At 35.4% G+C, this 23,292-nt stretch overlaps 2 protein-coding genes, 1 long non-coding RNA gene and 1 pseudogene across 13 annotated transcripts; 3 read left to right on the top strand and 1 right to left on the bottom strand.

The window, feature by feature from the left end:
* The first annotated feature begins 279 nt into the window (after nt 1–279).
* On the top strand, nt 280–5,241 carry LOC137748135 (2-oxoglutarate-dependent dioxygenase DAO-like). Its single transcript, XM_088687800.1, has 4 exons — nt 280–418; nt 793–3,714; nt 4,355–4,673; nt 4,763–5,241. Exons 2-4 carry the CDS (start codon nt 3,362–3,364, stop codon nt 5,012–5,014), a joined length of 924 nt encoding a protein of 307 aa, XP_088543926.1. The 5' UTR covers nt 280–418; nt 793–3,361; the 3' UTR covers nt 5,015–5,241.
* LOC137746420 (2-oxoglutarate-dependent dioxygenase DAO-like) lies at nt 317–21,099 on the top strand (annotated as a pseudogene). The gene is made up of 4 exons (XR_015957824.1): nt 317–418; nt 19,076–19,455; nt 20,109–20,427; nt 20,519–21,099. The product of XR_015957824.1 is annotated as a 2-oxoglutarate-dependent dioxygenase DAO-like (transcript).
* On the bottom strand, nt 5,851–7,934 carry LOC137749024 (uncharacterized). 9 transcript variants are annotated; one of them, XR_015957828.1, is made up of 5 exons: nt 7,703–7,934; nt 7,515–7,574; nt 6,485–7,222; nt 6,342–6,410; nt 5,851–6,260 (listed from the first exon to the last, which is right to left on the bottom strand). It is a non-coding gene; the product is annotated as an uncharacterized LOC137749024 (long non-coding RNA). The 9 variants fall into 9 exon arrangements; XR_015957832.1 differs by having other exon boundaries at nt 5,851–6,157; XR_015957827.1 differs by having other exon boundaries at nt 6,342–6,407.
* LOC137748881 (2-oxoglutarate-dependent dioxygenase DAO-like) lies at nt 9,339–11,329 on the top strand. Of its 2 annotated transcripts, none has more exons than XM_068489073.2 (3): nt 9,339–9,831; nt 10,462–10,780; nt 10,872–11,114. In XM_068489073.2, exons 1-3 carry the CDS (start codon nt 9,479–9,481, stop codon nt 10,974–10,976), a joined length of 777 nt encoding a protein of 258 aa, XP_068345174.2. In that variant the 5' UTR covers nt 9,339–9,478; the 3' UTR covers nt 10,977–11,114. The 2 variants fall into 2 exon arrangements, with proteins under 2 accessions (XP_068345174.2, XP_068345172.2); XM_068489071.2 differs by having other exon boundaries at nt 9,345–9,831; nt 10,876–11,329.
* Nucleotides 21,100–23,292: the final 2,193 nt, after the last annotated feature.

Genomic DNA, 23,292 nt, shown 5'->3' with positions numbered 1-23,292 from the left:
TATTTAAATTTCATGGGTAAATGGTTATACCCATAACCGTTTATTTATCTAAACGATTATCCATAACTGTAACCGTCAGATTTAAATAGACGGATAAGCGCGGTTATCCATAATCAATAAGTATTTGTCTATCCCTAACAACACGTCTATAATTTTACTACATTTTTGAAAAATTTGAAATGATCAAAATGTCCTTAAAGGTATGTGTCGACTTTTACTTACTTAGTAGTCAGGAGATGTGTGAGATATTAATTAGATATTTTCGTAGTATTCGTTATTGCGAACGACTGAACTGAATTCCGCACCTTCGATCTCAAAAAACCCCCAACCTCACCCTTTCTCCTTACGCAACGAGGAGGAGAATCCTCTATTTCGTCGACTCTGATTCCAGCCTCTCAAAGAGAACATCGTCTTCCACGTGAGTTCTTCTAAAATACCCATCTCTCAATTTTGTAATTCTGCGATTTTTTGAATTTTGATGATGAGTCAACAGCGTTGGAATCCTACTGGATCAAATCAAATCAAATTCCCGATCAGAAGCCCAATTTATTTGATAATTTTATGATTTTTTTTTCTTGGCATTAGGTTGATTTGTTTCCTCTCAATTACCCATATCTGAATTTTATGATTGTGTGTGATTTATGTTGGGTTTGGAAGCTGAATTTTTGAACAAGAGTAGGAATGGTGGTATACTACTTTATGGGAAAATGTTTTGCTCCCCCCCCCCCCCCCCCCCCCAAAAAAAAAAAAAAAAAAAAAAAAAAGTTCTAATGAAATTCTTGTGGTGGTAAGTGTTTGGTGTAAATGTACAAACTGGAGAGGAGCTGGCTGTTTAGCTGGTATGTAATTTTTGATTCTCGAATCGCAGATTATTCAGTTTTGATGTTTAGTTTGGTGCTAAATCCAAATGTTCTTGAGCATTCTGTAGTTTTGTGCCTAAAATATATATGGGTGGGGTATTAAACTGACTGTTAAACCCGTGCTCTGTTGCGTGGCTTTGTTCTTTGACTTCTCTAGTGAATAAATAATAGTTCTACACAACATAATTTTGTTTAGCAGATACTGGATAAATCATACTGCTTTTGAGAACCAAACGTAGCAAATTACCAGAAGCTATGTTGATGAAAAAAATGGCCAAACATATTGACGTTTTCCGGCGACTTTCCTCCAGTTTCGGCCAACCCCGCTGGAACCTGGCCTCGACCCAAGTGAAAATAATGATTCTTTCCCCGTAGGCTCTCCTCTAGCGTAAGTTTTTCCCAAGGTCTTAACTTTCAGTTTTGGGATCAATTATTGATTTCGAATTTTAATTTGGTATTCTGTATGAATATTTGAGATGATACTCGTTGTATTGTTTAGGAGTTGAATCGGAAGTGGGCAATAAGGATTGGTTGCATATTTAGGGAAGAACCTTGAAATCCTAACCTCAATTTGGGTCTCTTTAGAAATGTAAGAGTTGGGTTGGTTTTATAAGTATTACTGTTATTCCATAATCGAGGCCAGATACATTTGAATATTTTGTGTGCCATATTTGTCCTACCCTTGAAGAACATTGCTGAATTTGTATGTGTTGTAGCCTAGGTTTGTCTAGATAATTAGAGTTCTAAAACTACTGAGTGGTTCTATATTTTTCCATGGCATTGTCAGATGCTGATGCTAAATACTTGATTGGACAATGCTATTATTAGAGTAGTATATGACTCTTGGTTTTGGTCACTGATTTATTGGTAGGTCTTTATTTCATTCTTTCAGAGGATGAAGAGCTTAAGACTGCTAGGAATTTATATTTTATTTTGAGGCACTTGAATAAACAGTTTGGTTTTCTATGTTAATTATTAAGAATCATTGATATGGTTTGGCTGGTGTACTAGTTACGAATAATTATTCGAATGTTATAGTTTAGGGATCACATGTTATTCTATGGCCTGAGAACTAGTTCCTTGATATCAAACATTTTACTTATTCTCTAGTTGAATATAACTATGTTCTGAATTCAAGACCAATTTAATATGGCGGGTCAGGTTCTTGTGGTTTGTTTGGCATGCTTATTTGATTAACTAGTGCAAATAAATGTTATCAGATTTAATGAAGTTATAAATATACTGGATTCTATGTGAGGTGGTTGTTTTCAAACTATTATATGCTAAATACATAACTACTTATACAGAGAAAATATAGGCAGCTAGTTTTATCTGCCTATGTATCAAATTAGACGTATCTTCCTCACTCAATTTCATTATATACTCCAATTGGATTAGTTCCAACGAACCATTTTATTTGCTATAACTAGTCCAGCTAGTTATTATTAGATTATAGTTATATTGTTGCTTTTTTATGTACTATTGGCTTTGTATTTTGGTTTACAATTTGAAAGGGGTATGCTTACAGTAATTGATTACAATTATATCTAAAGTATATTGGTTGGTAATGTCATGGCTGGTATAGATATCAATGATTGACAGATCCAATTTGGTGTGATTACTATTCGATTAAGTACTTCACCTTAATACGTATCATGTTGTTTTCATAAATGGTAGAATGATGTCCCACTAAACATAAATATCTATACGCATGCCTATACTGAAACCAAAATCAAGTTGATGATTCACGTTCTGAAGCTATGTGTATATATGTTTCATATGCCTAGACAAGCTATACAAAGAAAGAATACAGTTTTTAGTAGTTATTTTGATTACATGTATGTAGTAATGTCTTGCAGTAGTGATAGGAGTTTATTGAACTGGTGAACTACGAATGGCTTGATCCCTTTCTAGGGTACGTAGGCAGTCTAATGAGGAGGTTAAATGCAGCCATAAAGTTTACAAAAATTACTACGCAATTCGAATGTTGAATTATGCTTTGTACATATCCCGGAGGCGGGGTTGTTGGATATACGGATATTTGGTGATGTTACATATCGATCCTGGATGTATGTCGGGATCGGGGCATGACACCTAAAAAAGGAGTAGATAGTGAATGTGTTAAGTAAATGATGCTGACGATTGAAACGAAACATTAGAAATTGAAAATGCATGCTAATGATGATTTTATGGCAAAAAAAAAATGATGCTGACGATTTGCATTAACATGGGTGGCGTGCTAATCTTTTTCTTCTTGCCGACCTCTTAATTAATCTTACCGTAATTAGTGAAAAACAAATGCGTATGGTACAGTCATTCAATCCCAAATGAACAAATCCAATCCGGATGTCCAAATAAAAAGTAGAATTTGAAAGTCTAAAGTAGCTCAGTTAGTTAAAAGTATTCGAAGTCTCGAGTTTGACTCTTTCTCGCTGTTTGTATAAAAAAAAAAAAAAAAAAAAAAAACGAGGAGAAACAAGAAACAAGCCCAAAATTCAGAAATGGGAGGTGGAGGGGAAGACTGCAGGACAATCCCAGCCATTGACCTGAAAAAATTTCCAGAAGCAGAAGAGTACAGGAAGCTGAGGGAAGCAGCAGAGACATGGGGATGCTTCAGGCTTGTGAACCACATGATCCCACCGGCTCTGATGTTGGAGATGAATTCAGTGGTCAGATCTTTGCTGGACCTGCCCATGGAGATCAAGAAGCAGAACAAGGATGGGATATCTGGCAGTGGATACCGGGCTCCCACCATAGTCAACCCTATCTATGAATCTTTGGGGTTCTACGACTTGGGATCGCGTCAGGCTTTGGACAGCTTTTGCTCTCAGTTAAATGCTTCTTCCTACCAGAGGTTAGCTTTTGATCATCTGATAGTTTTACTATTGCTTAAATTTTAGCTAAGAGAAAACAAGAAAATACAACCCGAATACTCCGCATAATTATTTGGTCCAGTGTAGCTCAGTCTCCGCTAAGGTTAAATTTCAAACGAGGATTGTTGAATCACAAGATTGTTTGAACCTTAATCTCTAGATTAGTCAATAGTCATTATGTTATTTTGTCTACATGTCAATCCTAAACTGGAAGCTCTAAACTCTAATTCTCAATTGACGACTATTATTGAATGAAGAAGAAATTAAATTACAACCTTAATAGATTTTTCAATACTAATTTATGTTAAAAAGCCACTTGGCTTCCTACAATTAAGGAACAATTCCTCGTTACCTACCTGCAAATAACAACATATACTGGGTTGATTTAAAATATAAAAACAAAAGCATCTACAAACATGTCGATTGTGATTTGTCAATCCTTAAAAACACAAAAACAAAAGTTTCCTCACACATGTTAAATTGTGCTTTAGCATAGTGTTATATACGATGGTTTCATTTAGAATATTTATATCTAGTCTTTAATTTGAGCAATGTATTGCGTACGTTGATGCATAGTAGAAAAAACTCGTCTTAAAGTTGTTTTTATCACTAAACGGGCAGAGAGGTGATGGAGAAGTATGCTCAAGCAGTGTGTGAGCAGACTCTGGATATAGGGCAGAAATTGGCAGAGAGTCTAGGGTTGGCAGATAATGATTATCTCAAGGGGTGGCCCTGCCAGTTCAGGATGAACAAGTACACCTTCACTCCTGAATCAGTTGGATCCAATGGTCTACGATTACACACGGACCCGGGATTTCTTACCATTCTTCAAGACGATGAAATTGTCGGTGGCTTGGAAGTGATGGACAAATCCGGCACCTTTGTAGCTGTTGATCCTTGCCCAGGCACTCTCCTTGTTAATCTCGGGGATGTCGCTCAGGTAATATGTTGTCTGTTTAGCGTCCCTCAAATTCTACAGGTAACTTGTTTCATTTGTGCATATTTCCCTATGTTAATATTTCAAGTAAGGCATGGAGCAATGGAAGGTTGTGCAATGTCAAGCACAGAGTACAATTCCAGGAGGCAAGAATTCGAGTTTCGATCGCTTCATTCCAACGTGGACCAGATGAGGAAGCAGGAGTGGAAGCTCCTCCAGAATTGGTGGATTCCGAGCACCCTCGACTTTACGTTCGCTTTACTTATGGAGATTACAGAAAGCTAAGATTATCCGCAAACCTGTATGCTGGTGAAGCCCTCGCACTCGTACGCACCTCCTCCTAAGGGCTAGTTTGATATTCCCTGGTTTTAAAAAAACTGCTTCTGTTGTACTGCGAATATAAACAACTATAAAATAAAGCAGCAAAATATTTGTTAAACTTTAATTGTAAAAGTGCTTGAGTGTTTGGTAATTTTATATAAAATCGCTGTGAAGGTATAAAATAACCAAATTGGGTATGTGATGATGTGATATTATTGTATATATGTTTATTTTCTTCTATCTTCATATTTATCTTTGATGTATATTTTTTGGGTAAGTTATAACCATCTTCATATTGATCTTTAATGTGTATTTTTGGGTAAGTTCTACAAAATTACCTCAACTATGGGCACTAGAATCTCATATTTTAATATTGCAATGTCATACATTAACCTACAAATATGTTGCAATTTTTTTTTTGTTTAATGCTCAAAGTGTGAGACCCACTCCTCAGCCAACTAGATTAAAACATTAATTAAATATTAATAATTTAACAAAATTTAATTATTTAAAAATGTTAAAAATTCAGAAAACTCAATTTAAAACGCAGTTGGTACATGAAAAATTAAAGGTATTGGCTTAAGGCTCATCTTCTCCGTTCCAGCCACCGCCCACCGCCCACCGCCCACCGCCTTCCGCCATTAGTAGATCTCCAATTTCTCTTTTCCTTTACTAATAAAATTAGGAATTTGAGTTTGGCCACTCAAAACCACAGAGCAGCCACCTGGCAGTGTTCAACATATATCATCCTGCCTTTAGCCTATGTTAAACCCAGAAAACAAGATCAAAGCATTTTTAGTATTTATCTAGGTTTTAAGTTCGAATCCTCCTCTCCGAGTTTGTACAAGAAAACAAAAACTTCAATTGAATTCTTATCGAACTTAATTATAAAATATATCTTTTATCAAGCTAAGTTGATACTAACATAAGTGCCCGCAAGTTGTTGCGGGTTTTAAAAACGTATAAAACATGTAAAAAGTTCAATACATATCTATAACCATATTAGGTGTTCAATGATGGCATTTTACATTCTTGTTTACAACTACCATCGGTAACGGCTGACTTGGTTTTTGTTCAAAGCGATTAAACATAATATCCTCCATTTCTCCGCGGTTCTTCCTTGTACTTTTCATGTCTGACCCCTTCGTTGGCATCTTCTTTTTCTCCTATATGCAAGATAGGTTCTACTAATGCTTAACACAATGGTGCATAATCAATAGGGAACTTATATTCTGACATACAAATGCAGAGCGGAATAATGTGAGTGCCCTACGGGAAAGCTCATCGATATTAATACTGACATATGTTAAGAGCAACGTATGAGTAGAATTATTGAACTGCTCATCTCACCAGTAATCTTCTACCACAGTTCTCAGCATGCAAGTATGTATAAAGGTTGACGGAAATATGCACCACCTGCTGAATTGTACACAATAAGCATAAATATAGGAAAAGATTTATAAGATCTTCGAAAAGTGTAGAGAAATGAGTACCTATGCATGTATAGCACTTATCTTGAAATGGTTGAAGAACCAATTCAATCAACAGAAAGGTATATGCAATTTCTAACACCCCAGCCACTATATCACTTTTATCTCAAATGTTCACGTAGTGCTTCTTTCTTTCAATTTCATTTAATTTGCTCTAAGGGAACTTCTTTATCTTCATGTAGTGATAAATCTACAGTTTCCACATCTCGCTTGCTTCATTTGTGTGTGCGTGTGTTTATGTTCCTTCCATCGAAGGATCATTTGAATTAGCGAGTCTTTCACGTCGCCATTAATTTTCTGCACTTGCATACTCCTACAATAGGCTTATCATGTATAAAGAGTTATGTGAGATCCATTAATGTTTGGAGTCTTGAAGAACTAAATTCACACAATGACCAACTAACAAAATAATGGAAAGATAAGAGTACAAAGACCAATCAACATAGAAGCAAGTGTCATTGAGTCCTCGATAATAAGAAGACATAGATACCTCTGTTCTTTTGCTCATCAGACATCCAATATTTATCCCACTATGTTATAAATTGGATAACACTTACTAATAAGTAAAGTCCTGGCATGTTGCTCCGTAAGCAATACCAAGTCCATCAGTTAGCACAAATCCTCACTTTGCAGAAAACACAACTCAATTGAACCAGTACGTATGATAAATTAATGAGGCTTTTAAAGCAGAGAAGGACTATTCACTACCTGTGCACTCGAAATCGATTTTTTGGTAATCACCTGCAACAGTACAGAAACACCATCAAATTCCAAATAAGTACAGAATAACAGAGTTAAAACTTACTTGAAAGAACTACCCAACAACAAAATCATATGAAATATTGAAACTATGATATCTGCGCAGAACAAACCTAATGGATAAACACAATCACACAAACAGCACAAAATTCAGCAATTTTCTAACCAAATATCCCACAATATAATCAAATAACGCAAATAGCTTAATCCCCAACTTTTGCTATGTAATATATTCTACATGAACCTATCCTTTGTTCCTTATCGAGATACTCACATCGAGACGGCGATCATTCGAAAGCTGCGCAAAGTAGTCATCTGGAAGATCAAAGATGTCCTGCACAGGAAATAACAAAACTGAAAAAATCAAACTTTAAATTACAACTACATTAAGCAATGACAATAACTAAAGGTTCAAAATTTGACCTAAAGGATCGAAATTAGAAATGGGAAATGGATGCTTACGGCTAATTCTTGGAGGAAAGATTGAAAATTTGGACCGTTGGCTTGGAAGGATTTGGGGGAATCTGACTCTGTGAGGGGGAGAAGGAGGTAGTGGGGATTTGGAAGGGAGGGATTTTGGGGAAATTGGAGGGTTTTAGGGAAGAATAAGAAGAAGAAGAAGAAATAGAATCAGGTGAGAGCTGAGGTGCGGGAGAACTGTGGTAGCGGTGGTTGAAACTTGAAATTTGAAAGGAATCCGGTTTAATTTTTTTACGGTGAGGCGGTGAGCGACTGAAACAGGTGGAGGAAGCTGGGAGTCCCACGTGTCACAAAATTCAATTGACAGCAAGACAAATGGGCAAATTTGGAATAACAGCAAAATAATCAGGGGTAAAACCGGAAATCCACTACACTGATTTCCCCACCTGTTTTAAGGCAAGTTTAGTATTAATGTGCTTTGAAAAAAAAAAAAAAAGTTTCTGCTGTGCTATGAGAATAAACAGTTGTGAAATAAAGTAGCAAAGTGTTTAGTAAACTTTTTTGTAAAAGTACTTTTGAAAAAAAAAAAAAACAGTGTTATAGTGTGTGGTAAATTTTTATGTAAAACAGCTGTGATTGTGTAAAATGACAAAAAAAAGTATAATATTAGATGTGCCATTAATTTAATTTTCTTAACAAATAAAGGTGAATTACTAAATATACTTCATTTTTAAAAGAAAAATATTTATAAACTTTATTTTAAACATATAATCCAACGTTTAACAAGAAATCATAATCCAATATTCAACATATAATCCAACATTTATGCTGCTTCACGTTTTCAACTTTTTTTCAAAGCTTATTTTTGCTGCTTCACTTTTTCAGTTTTTTTTTTACCCAAAATTATGAAAATAAGCTGTTTTTAAGTGTTTAACAAATACATTTTTTAGCTCAGCTTTTTTTTATACCCACTTTTTATAAAAGCACCTCAGTACCAAACCAGTACTTAGTATATATCAATTTTTTATAATTTTTCTGCTATTTTCTCATCATACATTCTACTAAACCATTTTATCTAATTTGCTAAATAGATATTTTCAGAGGAGTTTCTGTGAACATCCAAATATTAGGCTTATCACAAAATTTGATATGCCTAGTATTATTGATGTTCAAAGCATCTCACTTAACCCAGAAATATTCAAAAAGGATAGTGATTTTCAAAGTAAATGTATATTCTAATTTTCTTTGCCCTCCAAATTAAAGGACTAGCTACTGTATATTAATATATTCATCATAAGATATATATGCAATCGAAAATATAGAATATCATCTCTGCCCATATATATGTTAGATGGTGAATGTCTTCTAGCAACCAACAAGGCTTTCCACTTTGCGAGAGTTGGAGGGAGGGCTAACGTCCATCGTTATTGGTTTTTGCAATTTTTTTTGCATGAATGTATTAAGTAAATGATGCTAACGATTGAAAAGAAACATTAAAAATTGAAAATGCATGCTGATGATGATTTTATGGCTAAAAAAATGATGCTGACGATTTGCATTAACATGGGTGGCGTGCTAATCTTTTTCTTCTTGCCGACCCCTTAATTAATCTTACCGTAATTAGTCAAAAACAAATGCGTACGGTACAGTCATTCAATCCCAATTGAACAAATCTAATCCAAATGTCCAATAAAAAGTAGAATTTGAAAGTCTACGTAGCTCAGTTAGTTAAAGTTTCCGAAGTCTCGAGTTTGATTATTTCTCGCTGTTTGTATAAAAAAAAGGAGGAGAAATAAGAAACAAAACCAAAATTCGGAAATGGGAGGTGGAGAGGAAGACTGCAGGACAATCCCAGCCATTGACCTAAAAAAATTTCCAGAAGTAGAAGAGTACTGGAAGCTGAGGGAAGCATCAGAGACATGGGGATGCTTCAGGCTTGTGAACCACATGATCCCATCGGCTCTGATGTCCGAGATGATATCAGTGGTCAGATCTTTGCTGGACCTGCCCATGGAGATCAAGAAGCAGAACAAGGATGGGATAACTGGCAGTGGATACCTGGCTCCCAGCATAGTCAACCCTATCTATGAATCTTTGGGGTTCTACGACTTGGGATCGTGTCAGGCCTTGGACAGCTTTTGCTCTCAGTTAAATGCTTCTTCCTACCAGAGGTTAGCTTTTGATCGTCTGATAGTTTTACTATTGCTTAAATTTTAGCTAAGAGAAAACAAGAAAATACAACCCGAATACTCCGCATAATTATTTGGTCTAATGCCTCTCCGTCTCCGCAGGTCAAATCTCAAACGAGGATTGTTGAATGACAAGATTGTTAGAACCTTAATCTCTAGATTAGTCAATTGTCATATATGTTATTTGGTCCACATGTCAACCCTAAACTCGAAGCTCTAAACTCTAATTCTCAATTGACGACTATTATTGAATGAAGAAAAAAATTAAATTACAACCTTAATAGATTTTTCAATACTTATATATGTTAAAAAGCCACTTGGCTCCCTACAATTAAGGAACAATTCATCGTTACCTACATGCAAATAACAACATATACTGAATTAACTTAAAATATAAAAACAAAAGTATCTACAAACATGTCGATTGTGATTTATCAATAGTTAAAAACACAAAAACAAAAGTTTCCTCACAGATGTTAAATTGTACTTAAGCATAATGTTATATACGATGGTTTCATCTAGAACATTTAAGTCTAGTCGTTAATTTGAGCACTGTATTGCTTACATTGAAGCATAGTAATCTTAAAGTTGTTTTTATCACTAAACGAGCAGAGAGGTGATAGAGAAGTATGCTCAAGCAGTGTGTGAGCAGATTGTGGATATAGGGCAGAAATTGGCAGAGAGTCTAGGGTTGGCTGATAATGATTATCTCAAGAGGTGGCCCTGCCAGTTCAGGATAAACAAGTACACCTTCACTCCTGAATCAGTTGGATCCACTGGTCTACGATTACACACGGATTCAGGATTTCTAACCATTCTTCAAGACGATGAAATTGTCGGTGGCTTGGAAGTGATGGACAAATCCGGCACCCTTGTAGCTGTTGATCCTTGCCCAGGCACTCTCCTTGTTAATCTCGGGGATGTCGCTCAGGTAATATATTGTCTGTTTAGCGTCCCTCAAATTCTACAAGTTTGTCACTTGTTTCATTTGTGCATATTTCCTTGTATGTTATTATTTTAAGAAAGGCATGGAGCAATGGAAGGTTGTGCAATGTCAAGCACAGAGTACAATTTCAGGAGGCAAGAATTCGAGTTTCGATCGCTTCATTCCAACGTGGACCAAATGAGGAAGCAGGAGTGGAAGCTCCTCCAGAATTGGTGGATTCCGAGCACCCTCGACTTTACGTTCCCTTTACTTATGAAGATTACAGAAAGCTAAGATTCTCCGCAAACCTGCATGGTGGTGAAGCCCTTGCACTTGTACGCACCTCCTTCTAAGCTAGTTTGGTATTCCCATGCTTTTAGAAAAAATACTTCTGCTGTACTATGAGGAGAAACAACTATAAAATAAAGTAATAAAGTATTTGGTAAACTTTAATTGTAAAAGTGCTTGAGTGTTTTGTAAACTTTTATGTAAAATTGTTGTGAAAGTATAAAATGACAAAAATGGGTATGTGATGATGTGATATTATCGTATTTATGTTGATTTTCTTCTATCTTCATATTGATCTTTAATGTATATTTTTTTGGGTAAGTTATAATTATCTTCATATTTATCTTTAATGTGCATTTTTGGATAAGTTATACAAAATTACCTTAATTATGGGTCGCATTTGCACTACAATCTCATGTTTTAACATTGCAATGTCATATATTAACTTACAAATTTGTTGCAAATTTTTTTGTTAAATGCTCAAAGTGCGATACCCACTCCTCAGCCAACTAAATTAAAATATTAATTAAATATTAATAATTTAACAAAATTTAACTACTTAAAAATGTTAAAAATTCAGAAAATTCAATTTAAAACGCAGTTGGTACATGAAAAATTGAAGGTATTGGCTTATGGCTAATCTTCTCCGTTCCGCCCACCGCCCACCTTGATCGCCCACTTCTATTAGTAGATCTCCAATTTCTCTTTTCCTTTACTAAAAAAATTAGGAATTTGAGTTTGGCCACTCAAAACCACAAAGCAGCCACCTGGCAGTGTTCAACAAAGAAGCAGACTCCTTCTTCAACAAAGAAGCAACCATAACGTTGGTCTGGTTCTAGAGATTGACGGTGATGAAATATGTCGGGTACGTGGTGTTGGCGTGAATGCTGCTGCGGCGGCGGGATCAAGAATTGGGGTTTCTCGGCGGCGTAGAAGGACTCGACGTTGGCTTGGCCGGTGAGGGCGTGGTTGCAGTGGACAAGGTTGGTGAAGCCTAGGCCTTGTAGTTTGTGGACGATGGCGGAGGAGGGGTGTCGGAGGAGGCGCGGTGCTGTGGTTTTAGTGGTGAAGGAAGGAGGGGGCGATGGAGGGGACGATGGACGGGACGGAGGGTGAAGACGGGTGGTTTTGGTTGGGGTGGGCCCACTCCTCTTTATTTAACTTTTTTTGGCATAAAGTCACTTTTTTTTTTATAAATATATATATATATATATATAATTTTATTTACTTTTATCTAAATTGTCTTTCCCATTAGAAAAATATGTGTTGCATTTGCCACGTCATCACTTAACAGTTAATTTAACAGATTAATTAATGGAAGTTTGATATTGTCACAAATTCATAAGTTGAGATATAACATTGCAATGTTTTAAATATTAAGTATGAGATTGTGGTGCAATTCACAATTTAAGTAGTTTTGTATAATTTATCCACAAGTCTAACTTGAAATAATTTAGGGAAAATTAATGAAAATGATTTAAAAACTTTGATTTTAACGAAAATGACAAAATAAAGGGTAAAATGAATAGTACCATGATTGACTTTTTAGTGAAAAAATATGGTTTTTCATTAAAATGAATAATACCAGAAACTTTTTGTTAAAGTTTCCAATAATTTAACCCTCCCAATTGGTAATGATTACTATTTCTTCACACCTATATGCTAAATTCAAATATATATGCATGAGTTGAATCAATCGTGAATGATCCAAGCAAAAACGTTTCTTCAAAAGAGATCATGCGGCTGAAGAAGTTGGTTGCATATTGGAAAAGAACAAACAGGCAATTAAGAAAGGAGACGATGAAGATTTGGAAGAAATTCAGGATGAGCGATAGGTGAAAGATTGAGGAGATGGCCGCCATTCCATGTAACTTTTCGCAGAAACTGGTTTGGCGAAACTTGTAGTTGGAAAAAAGGTTGTAACTAGTTTAGGAGGATGTAAGTTGTACAGTGTGGATGGTGTGTATAAATGACATGCTCTTAATTTTATTTGTACATAGGAGTTCGAAATTTCGTCCTAGTCTTTTATATTTGTTTTCTTCGTATTTTTGCTTCAAAGAAAATACAGTCACTTAGATATTATCCCAGCTAACGCAAAGAAAATGCAGTCACTTATAACTAAATTTTTCCTTGTTGATAACGAAGTGTAAAGATTGGTTGATTTTTTTCGACCTCGGTTTAATACACTTTTAGCAAAAAAATAAGCACCGCAATAAACGCACTTATAAGTTTTATCTCCAAAATCCATGTAATTTTCTGCAATTCCTACATAACAACATACATAGGAAAACAAAGAAAACATGACTTAAGAATAACATACTATTAACTAAATGCCAAAGTTATATATCAACAAAAAAAAAAATTATATAAAATAAAAAAACATACCAATTCTATTTTTCTGGAGAAATGTTGGACTCTTGTTTATGAGATTGTGATTCTCACGATCAAAGGATTTTTCACGTGTGTTTTCAAGATTGTTTGACAAACTAACAACCTTTTTTCCCTTTTATTAGAGCCACAAACAATTTTTTTAACACGTGTAATGGACTGCGTTATGATAATTTGCATCTTTGATAGCACATTGTACAGCAGTTGACCAGCTAGTACTAATGTTCAAACCATGAAGTTCGATGAAATGTATCAATTTGAGACAAAACAACGGTTTGAGAATTTTGAATATAACTGGCTCTACACACTCTTTTTGGTTGGTGACCATAATTGACAAACATATTATATTGATTGTCATTGTTTTGTTTCTGCTTGACAACATCGTTTGTTAATGCATTTATAGATCTTTTAGACATTGCAAACAAATTTTTATGGCCAATTGAAAAACAAATAGCAGTAAACAAATTGGGGGAAAAGGAAAAAATTAACAAAGATGCAACACACATATTAAAACAACAGATATAACATTAAATGCAAACAAACTACTAAAATTAAAATTTCAATTTAAGTATAATAAAACCTAAACAGAACATGAAACTTTCTTCTAATTGTAAAAAAATAAAATTAAACCGGATGGTATAAATTTGAACTCAATAATTTTAGAAGTTTAAATCACCTACCTTTTGTGTAGAGAATCTTGGAACGCGAACAAAACCAACTTGATGTTAAATAATGCCACGTTCTCAAACCCTGTGAAAAACCAACATAAATATTATTGAACAATAAATTTATTAAACTGTGAAGTAACAAAATTGTTACCCACCACCAAAGATGTTTTAATCTATATTTCTAAATTTCTAACACAAAAAGAAAAAATAAAAGCTGAACCGCATTGTAAAAGACATAAACGAAAATACAAATTTTGCACGAAATGACATTTGATATACCAAATTTTTTTAAAGAATGATACAAATACCAAGACACATTTATATATATGTATAAACAATTATCAATATAATTAAAAAAATTGTAAATTCTAAATTTGACATTACTTGTCAGCTCACCTTTTATTTTTCTTTCCAATTTCAGCAAAAGACACTTTGTGGTTTATATAAATTGTTGTAGCACTAATCTGCACTAGAAACAGTAGTCATAAATAAGACGTGCAAAACAATAACACTATAACAATTTTTTTTTTCATTCAAAGCAATGGTAACACACGCGCGCGCGCATATATATATATATATATATATAAACATTTATCAAAACAATTAATAGAAATTTGTAAATTGTAAACTTGACACTACTTAGTAGCCGGACTCACCTGTTTTTTTTCAATCTCAGCAAGAGCACTCGGTAGCTATATAAATTGCTCTGACAATGATCTGCAATAGAAAATACGGTTACAAATCAGATACACAAAACACCAATACTACAATGTTTTTTTTTTTCTTTCTTTCATTAAAGCACTAATAACTAAGAAAGCTCTATTTCTAAGAAACATTAAAAAAAAATTACAAAGTGCACTCACTTTAAACTGAGAAATCTCTATCTAGGCACATAATTTATCTTCCTCTTTCTTCTTAAGCTCTATTTCTAAGAAAGATTAAAAAAAATTTACAAAGCACACACACTTTACACTGAGAAATGTCTATCCAGGCACATAATTTATCTTCCTCTTTATTTGTCCTCCTCCTTCTAACCAATTTTTTTTTAAATATAACTAAATATAAATCCCAAATAGTAATCATCATACGCACTTCACTCAGCTACCTAAATGACTATTTTCCTAAGTATACACACATATACATGTAAATACCTGGGCATTGTTATACAGAAGTTTCATTCATAAAACACACTCCATTTTTTATCCAACACGATATACACCTCAAATTATAATCTGAATGTAGCTGAACCTTAGGATGTAATTAAAAAATAGGAACAAAGAGAAAACTAGGAATACAGAAATTTCATACATAAAACCTACCCCATTTTTCATGCAACACAGGATAGAGCTCAAATTAAAGTCTGAATGCAGGTAGAGGAAAAACCACTTACGAATAAAGACTGCATGGAAAGAAAGGAGAAATCGAAGGGCGCTCCATGTTTGAATCCGGATGATATCCTGCAACAGAACTTGTCTGAGAATCTCAACAGGAATTTGGGGCTAATCGGGATTTTAGGGTTTAAATTTTCAATTGATTTGGTGATTATAACTAGCTCAGAGAGATATTGGTGTTGATGAGGCGATGCAAACGACGGAGGTTTTATGGCATGCTAGGGTTTTCGGAAAACTTTTTTCTTATTATGTTATATGAGTTTTCTAAAACTGGGGTTAGTACGTTTGAAGGGTAGTTGATTTTAGTATTTTTAATATTAACTTGGTTCACTCATGTTTTGTTTTGCTCCTCTTTCATGACTTAGAAATGAGGCTGCAAGCGATCCCGGCGTTGAGGCATATTGAGACGAAGAACTGAAATCGTCGTGATCTGCACATACAAATCACCAAATTCGTACGAGTTCTCTCCATCTTCCATCTGCTTTAGAAATTTAAGATGAAATAATCCAACCCAACACTCATCTCCTGGTTGTAAACATGTATAGCAATGATGGGGGAAGACGCTGTTGCAGATGAAAAGGTAGTCTATGGTGGTCTCTTCGAACAGGGCCTGGGAGGCTGCGAATCAGCCCAGTGGAGACAGCGACGAGCTTTCCGACAATGGGTTAGTGAGAGAAGGAAAAGCCTGCCTTCGTGAGGAAAGCTTGGGCGTATTCGACTTGCGCCATGGAAGAGAAATGCAGAAGTTGTAGAAGCTTGGAGATGGGCCAGATTGTCGGATCTCAATTCGCTGAGCGAGTAGCCGTGAAATAGAGAGAGGTTGCTGGAGAGTATCGGGAACATAAGGAGGGGGAAGATGAGGCCTTTCTGATTGTAGTGGTGGTGAGCATGGGGAGGTTGGAGAGGGGGAGGTCGGCAAGGGCGGATGTGAGGGATGACGATGAATTGAAGGGGATGGGGCTCACTCATTTTGGCGTTTATTTAAATAATTAAAACTTTATTTGTTTATTATTTTTTTATTTATCTCTACTAATTAATAAAACTCTCATTGTTAACCAAAATCCTATGAAATTATTGGTTTAACCCTCTAATTAAAATAGAACATGAATAAGAAATATGGGCAGAAATATAATTTCACACTCCCAAGTTTTGCTGTTTTTTTAAAGCCTCATTTACATGTAATTCTAACATATCTCTAATTACAAAAAAAAAAAAAAAAAAAAAAAAAAAAAAAAAAAAAAACACTTCCTACTCTTACATTCTCTATCACTCTCAGCATCTTTCTCCCCAAAATCCTCTTCAATCGCTCTAACCACCCCACCTCCTTCATCCCCTTCTCCCATCCCACCTGCCTCTAACCCACCTGCAAATTATGTAGGCTATTCCTCTCCTCCAACCCTAATCGCGCTCCGCCAGACCCACCACCCAACAACTTCTCCCACATACTCTGCGTTTTCCCCCATGACCCTTATTTCGCCGCCCCCTGCCTCTTTGACCCACGAATCCTTGACTGGAGGCCCTCCCACCATGAATGGGCATCCAATGTTCTGAAGATATGAGCCTCATTATTTAGTTTCTACATCTTATGTGAGGTTGGAGGAAGAAAATTTTCAGCATTTAAAATCCCTTGCAATACGTTCGATGTGTCATTGAAATACATATATTAATCATGATTTATCACTCCTCAATTACTCATTTTGTTGCATTCGATTGTTTTTACTTTTTTACAGGACTTCGTTTCATCAAAGTAGAGTTCCACATTACACAACTTTTGGGAGATGTACTGAAATTAGTGATGATTTTAGTGTTTCATGTAACAATATCTTTACAAATTATTATAAAATTCTGAAAGTATTGCCTAACTCATAAGTTTGGTTTTATTTCACTAATGTTAGTAATTGTTTTCATAAGTTCTTGTAACTCATACAACAGTGAAAAGATTTTTTTCTTTTCAGAATGACTTATACATTGCACATTGATTACAACTCATACCACAATAAAAATAAAATTGAGTTGCACACATATAGCGTGTGTGCCGGTTGCTAGTGTAAACAAATTTAACTGACACGTCATCAATTAACAGTGTATTTAACAGAAATTTTAACGGGATGTATGAAATTTAGTGAATGTTTAGTAAATATATGAAATTGAAACGTATTAAAAATGCTGTATGAAATTACAATTAGCTCTATACTTAAGGAGGTAAACTGTAATTTATCCGGTAAACTGTAATTTATCCAATTTTTATTGTTTGTTGTGCCACATACCATTTGGTCGAGTATAAATTTTTATTGTTTGTTGTGCCGCAAACCATGTGGCCTGGTTTTAAATTTTTTTTTCAAAAAATTAAATTTTTTTTTCAAAAAATTAAATATTTTTTTTTGTCTTACTAGCTTTACATGTGTTTAAAAAATTAAGAAAAGACTAAAAGATGGTATAAATTTTTATTGTTTGTTGTGCCACAAATCATGTGGCCTGGTTTTAATCACATTTAGAAATTTTTTTTTTGTCTTACTAGCTTTACATGGGTTTAAAAAATTAAGAAAAGACTAAAAGATGGTATAAATTTTTATTGTTTGTTGTGCCACAAACCATGTGGCCTGATTTTAATCACATTTAGAATTTTTTTTTTTGTCTTACTAGCTTTACATGGGTTTAAAAAATTAAGAAAAGGCTAAAAGATGATATAAATTTTTATTGTTTGTTGTGCCACAAACCATGTGCCTCGATTTCAATCACATTTTTTAATAATTTTTTTGTCTCCCACAAGCTATGCATGTGTTTAAAAAATTAAGAAAAGACTAATAGAAAGAGTCCACACAGACAGGTGAACATGAAGGGCAAATTCGGTATTTTACTGTATAAAAAGGAAAAAAGTAATGGCTGAAAACTAACTTGAGTGACGTTTTACTCCGTTTACTGTAATGAACAGTAACTTGTGTTGGGTTTTAATATAGGTATAATATTGCATCAGCTTTTATGCGTCTTCAGTAATAATCGAGTGCTCTGATGAAGATAGAACATACGAACAGATCGATCCTAATAATTTATTCGTGTGGATCTTAGTAATTTATTCGTGTGGCGAAGGCAATGTAAATAAAAGGCAAAGAAGAAATGAAAGTTCTAACTTCATCAAGTACTTCAAACTTTCTTGACTGCAACTCCAAAATGATTACAAGATCTTTTATGTATATATGCATGCATGAAAGTATACAAAATTACAGTATCCAGAACTCTCTTGGTGTCATAATGTAGCATCTACAACTCTCGGCAATGACACTTGACAGAGCGACCTCAACTTCCTCAATCTTTTCACTTACCTGCCAAATCTCTTTCTAGGTCGATTTAATTTCTAGAGGTATGTATTATTGTTGTCCGTTGCCATTGCAAATCTGCAAAACTGAACATGACACAGGACTTTTGGATAGTTGACTTTGTATATAAGATAGTACATGCCTCGTGTTCCTTGAGGTTGATAAATGATCAAAAACAAATGCATATGGTACAGTCATGGGAGGCGTGCTAAGCTTTTTCTTCTCGCTGTTTGTATAAAAAAAAACGAGGAGAAATAAGAAACAAACCCAAAATTCAGAAATGGGAGGTGGAGAGGAAGACTGCAGGACAATCCCAGCCATTGACCTGAAAAATTTTCCAGATGCAGAAGAGTACAGGAAGCTGAGGGAAGCATCAGAGACATGGGGATGCTTCAGGCTTGTGAACCACATGATCCCACCGGCTCTGATGTCGGAGATGAAATCAGTGGTCAGATCTTTGCTGGACCTGCCCATGGAGATCAAGAAGCAGAACAAGGATGTGATAGCGGGCAGTGGATACATGGCTCCCAACAAACTCAACCCTCTCTTCGAATCTTTGGGGCTCTACGACTTGGATCGGGTCAGGCTGTCGACAGCTTTTGCTCTCAGTTGAATGCTTCTTCCTACCAGAGGTTAGCTTTTGATTTTCTGATAATTTTACTAGTTTTCTACTTCGTATCAGTAATTTGATTACATTTTAGCTTAGTGAAAACAAGAAAACAACAAGCTCAATAATCCGTGTAATTATTTGGTTTAATGACGTTCAGTCTCGAGGTCAAATCTCAGACGACGATGGTTGTTGAGTGAAAAGAATGTTAGAACATTAATCTCTAGATTAATCAATAATCATATATTTTATTGAGTGATGCTAGGGGACTAAATTTATAGACTTAATTTTGCAAACTACATGACATGGAAGTTGATGATTGAATTATTACTTAAATGTTGATAAACGTGCTCATTTGCTATTGATGACACATCATTTAATTTGCAAATTTAGTCTGCAAATTTAGTCTCCGTAACATTACTCTATTTTATTTGGTCTACATGTCAACCCTAAACTCTAAACTCTAAACTGTAATTCTCATTCGACGACTAATGTTGAATGAAGAAAAAATTACAACCTTAATAGATCATGTCGATTGTGACTTGTCACTAGTTAAAAGCACAAAAACAAAAGTTTTCACACACATGTTAAATTGTGTTTTAGAAAAACTTGAGCAAGTCACAATCGACATGATCTATTAAGGTTGTGTTAAAGTTTTTTTTGTTACTAAATGAGCAGAGAGGTGATAGAGAAGTATGCTCAAGCAGTGTATGAGCAAATTGTGGACATAGGAAAAAGGTTTGCAGAGAGTTTAGGGTTGACTGATAGTGATTATCTCAAGGGGTGGCCTTGCCACCTTAGGATGAACAAGTACAACTTCACTCCTGAATCAGTTGGATCATCTGGTGTAATTTTACACACAGACTCAGGATTTCTAACCATACTTCAAGACGATGAAGATGTCGGTGGTTTGGAAGTGATGGACAAATCCGGCGCCTTTGTAACTGTTGATCCTTGCCCAGGCACTCTCCTTGTTAATCTAGGGGATGTTGCTAAGGTACTTTATTTTCTGTTTAGTGTCTCTCCAATTTTTTGTAACATGTTGCATTTGGGCATATTTCTTATGTTGTTGATATTTTTATGTGAAGGCATGGAGCAATGGGAGGGTGTGCAATGTGAAGCATAGAGTACAATGCAGGGAGGCAACAATTCGATTTTCGATCTCTACATTCCTCTTGGGACCGAAGGAGGAGGCGCTAGTGGAAGCTCCGGCGGAGTTTGTGGATTCCGAGCACCCTCGACTTTACATTCCTTTTACTTATGAAGATTACAGAAAGCTCATATTCTCCACAAAACAACCTACTGGTGAAGCCCTTGCACTCATGCACGCCCCCTCCTAAGTTTGCTGATGTGGCACCAGAGAGAAGTGAGCCTAATGCCAATAACTGTATTTACAGAGATTATATAATATCTTGAAATAAGTAATTTAAAATTACAATGTTGCCTAATTGAACTGGTTAATCCAGATTTGTTCAGATAATCTCTCTGTTCTTTCTGGTTTTACTTTCTAGTGGAGGTTTCTTTGGTCTTACAATTTGTTAAAAACATTGGGATTGCTCATTGAAAGAACAATGGTGACATGGTTTGGATCTTAGATTAGTCTTTCAACCCAACAACTTGGTTTTGAAGGCGAGTCGTGTATTGAAGGAGAGAAAACCTATGGTTTCGGTGGGAATATATATATATATATATATTTGTCTACAGTAAGCATTATGTAAACCTGACGTTAGAGATGGCAAATCAATTCATTGGATTTTCAATAGGAACCCGTTAAGATCAGTTTAATTTGGCACGGCGGAGGGCCACGGTCTCATCGCGGACCACCATGGAGGAGGAAGGCAGGGTTGGGTTCGGGTGGATTTACTTGGATTGGGTTAGCGTTGGGGCCGATTGGAAAGGGAGGATGAAGTTGTCCTATGGGGAAGACAGTGGAGAAGCCATGGTTGGGTTGCTGGATTTATGGTGGAGGAGGAAGAGAAGAAAGGGAGAGAGAGGCTACGAGAGAGGGTAGACAATGGAATCAATGAAAAAGTTAAGGATTATTGTTGTCCAAAAATTTATAATTTTGTGTTCCATGGGCTGGACCTGCCCATGGAGATCAAGAAGCTGAACAAGGATGTGATAGCTGGAAGTGGATACATGGCTCCCGGCAGCTTCAACCCTCTCTATGAAGATTTGGAGCTCTACGACATGGGATCGCGTCAGGCTGTCGAAAGCTTTTGCTCTCAGTTGGATGCTTCTTCCTACCACATAACAACATGGGTTAGCTTTTGATTGTCTGATAACTTTACTACTTGTTCTCTACTTGGAGAAATTTTTCCAAGTGACGGGAACACCATGACACGTGGTGTTCCCTCACACATTAGGATTTGACATCTTGAATATCTTTCAATTTTATATTTCAATAAATAAATAAAACTAAATCCTAATGTGTGAGGGAACACCACGTGTCATGGTGTTCCCGTCACTTGGAAAAATTTCTCCTCTACTTGGTATAAATCCGTACAATATAGAATGATTGGTTAGGGTCCGTACAATTAAAAAAAAAAAATTATGAATGCACCCCAAAATTTACTGTGATGACATTCTCTTCTATGCCCTTATACGATTCCAAACCTTGTATAAGGCTTCCATGGTTAGACTTAAAACGTTTGAGAATCTTATTATTCAAATCATTTGAGAGCAAAATCTCGTTTGGTTTCAATTTGCTTGATTTCAATATGGAGATCCGGGAAGAAAGAAAACGAGTTGGTGGGGTGAACACGCAATTGAAGCAAACACACATAGAGTTTGATGTGGGTGGAAAGTGTGGTGTACGAGGGTAGTATTGAAAAATATGTGGGGTCTGTACTGAAAATAAATTGTAATTTGAAAAGCAGATGTAAGTGTATTAAGTAAGTGAAGTGTAATCAATAATATTTGGGGTGCAACTACGAATAAAACCCTAATTTTATTACATTTTAGCTTAGAGAAAACAAGGAAACACAAGCTCAATAATCCGCTTGATTATTTGGTTTAGTGATGCTTAATTTCCGTTGAGGTCAAATCTCAGACAATGCTCAATCTCCGCGTGATTATTTGGAATGAAAAGAATATTAGAACCGTAATCTCTAGTTTAGTCAATAGTCATAAATGTTATTTGGTCTACATGTCAACCCTAAACTCTAATTCTCAATTGAAGACTATTGTTGAATGAAGAAGAAATTTATAGCCTTAATAGTTTTTTCAGTACTCATATTTGTAAAAAGCCACTTGGCTCCTTACAATTAAGGAACGTTTCCTCGTTACCTACCTCCACATAACAACGTACACTGAACTGACTTTGAAAAAAAAAAAAAGTATCCACAAACATATTGATTGTGATTTTTCATTAGTTGAAAACACAAACATAGGTTTCTGAACACATGTTAAATTGTGCTTTAGCATAATGTTATATACGACGGTTTCATCTAGCACTTTTAAATCTAGTCGTAAATTTGGCGCGTGAGGTCGAGCTTGGCGTGGTTGCAGAGAGGACAAGGTTGGTGAAGTGTAGGCCTTGTAGTTTGTGGACGATGGCGGAGGAGGAGGTGTCGGAGGAGGCACGGTGCTGGTGGTTTTAGTGGTAAAGGAAGGAAAGGGGGGCGGATGGAGGGGGAAGAAAGGTGAGGATGGATGGTTTAGTTGGGGTGGGCTGCTCCTCTTTATTTAACCTTTTTTTTTTCTGGCATAAAATTTACTTTTTATTAATTGATTTATTTTATAATTTTATTTTTTTATCTAAAGGATCTTTTACATCTGTAAAATATCACCCTGCATTTGTCACATTATCACTTAACGATCAATTCAACAGATTAATTAACAGAGGTCTGACATTGCCACA

This window comes from Pyrus communis, chromosome 2 (genome assembly GCF_041283825.1).
Source record: "Pyrus communis isolate YQ-2024b chromosome 2, ASM4128382v1, whole genome shotgun sequence".
Lineage (NCBI taxonomy): Eukaryota > Viridiplantae > Streptophyta > Magnoliopsida > Rosales > Rosaceae > Pyrus > Pyrus communis.
The sequence above is the reverse complement of the archived record's forward strand: the minus strand, read 5'-3'. Positions and strand labels throughout refer to the sequence as shown.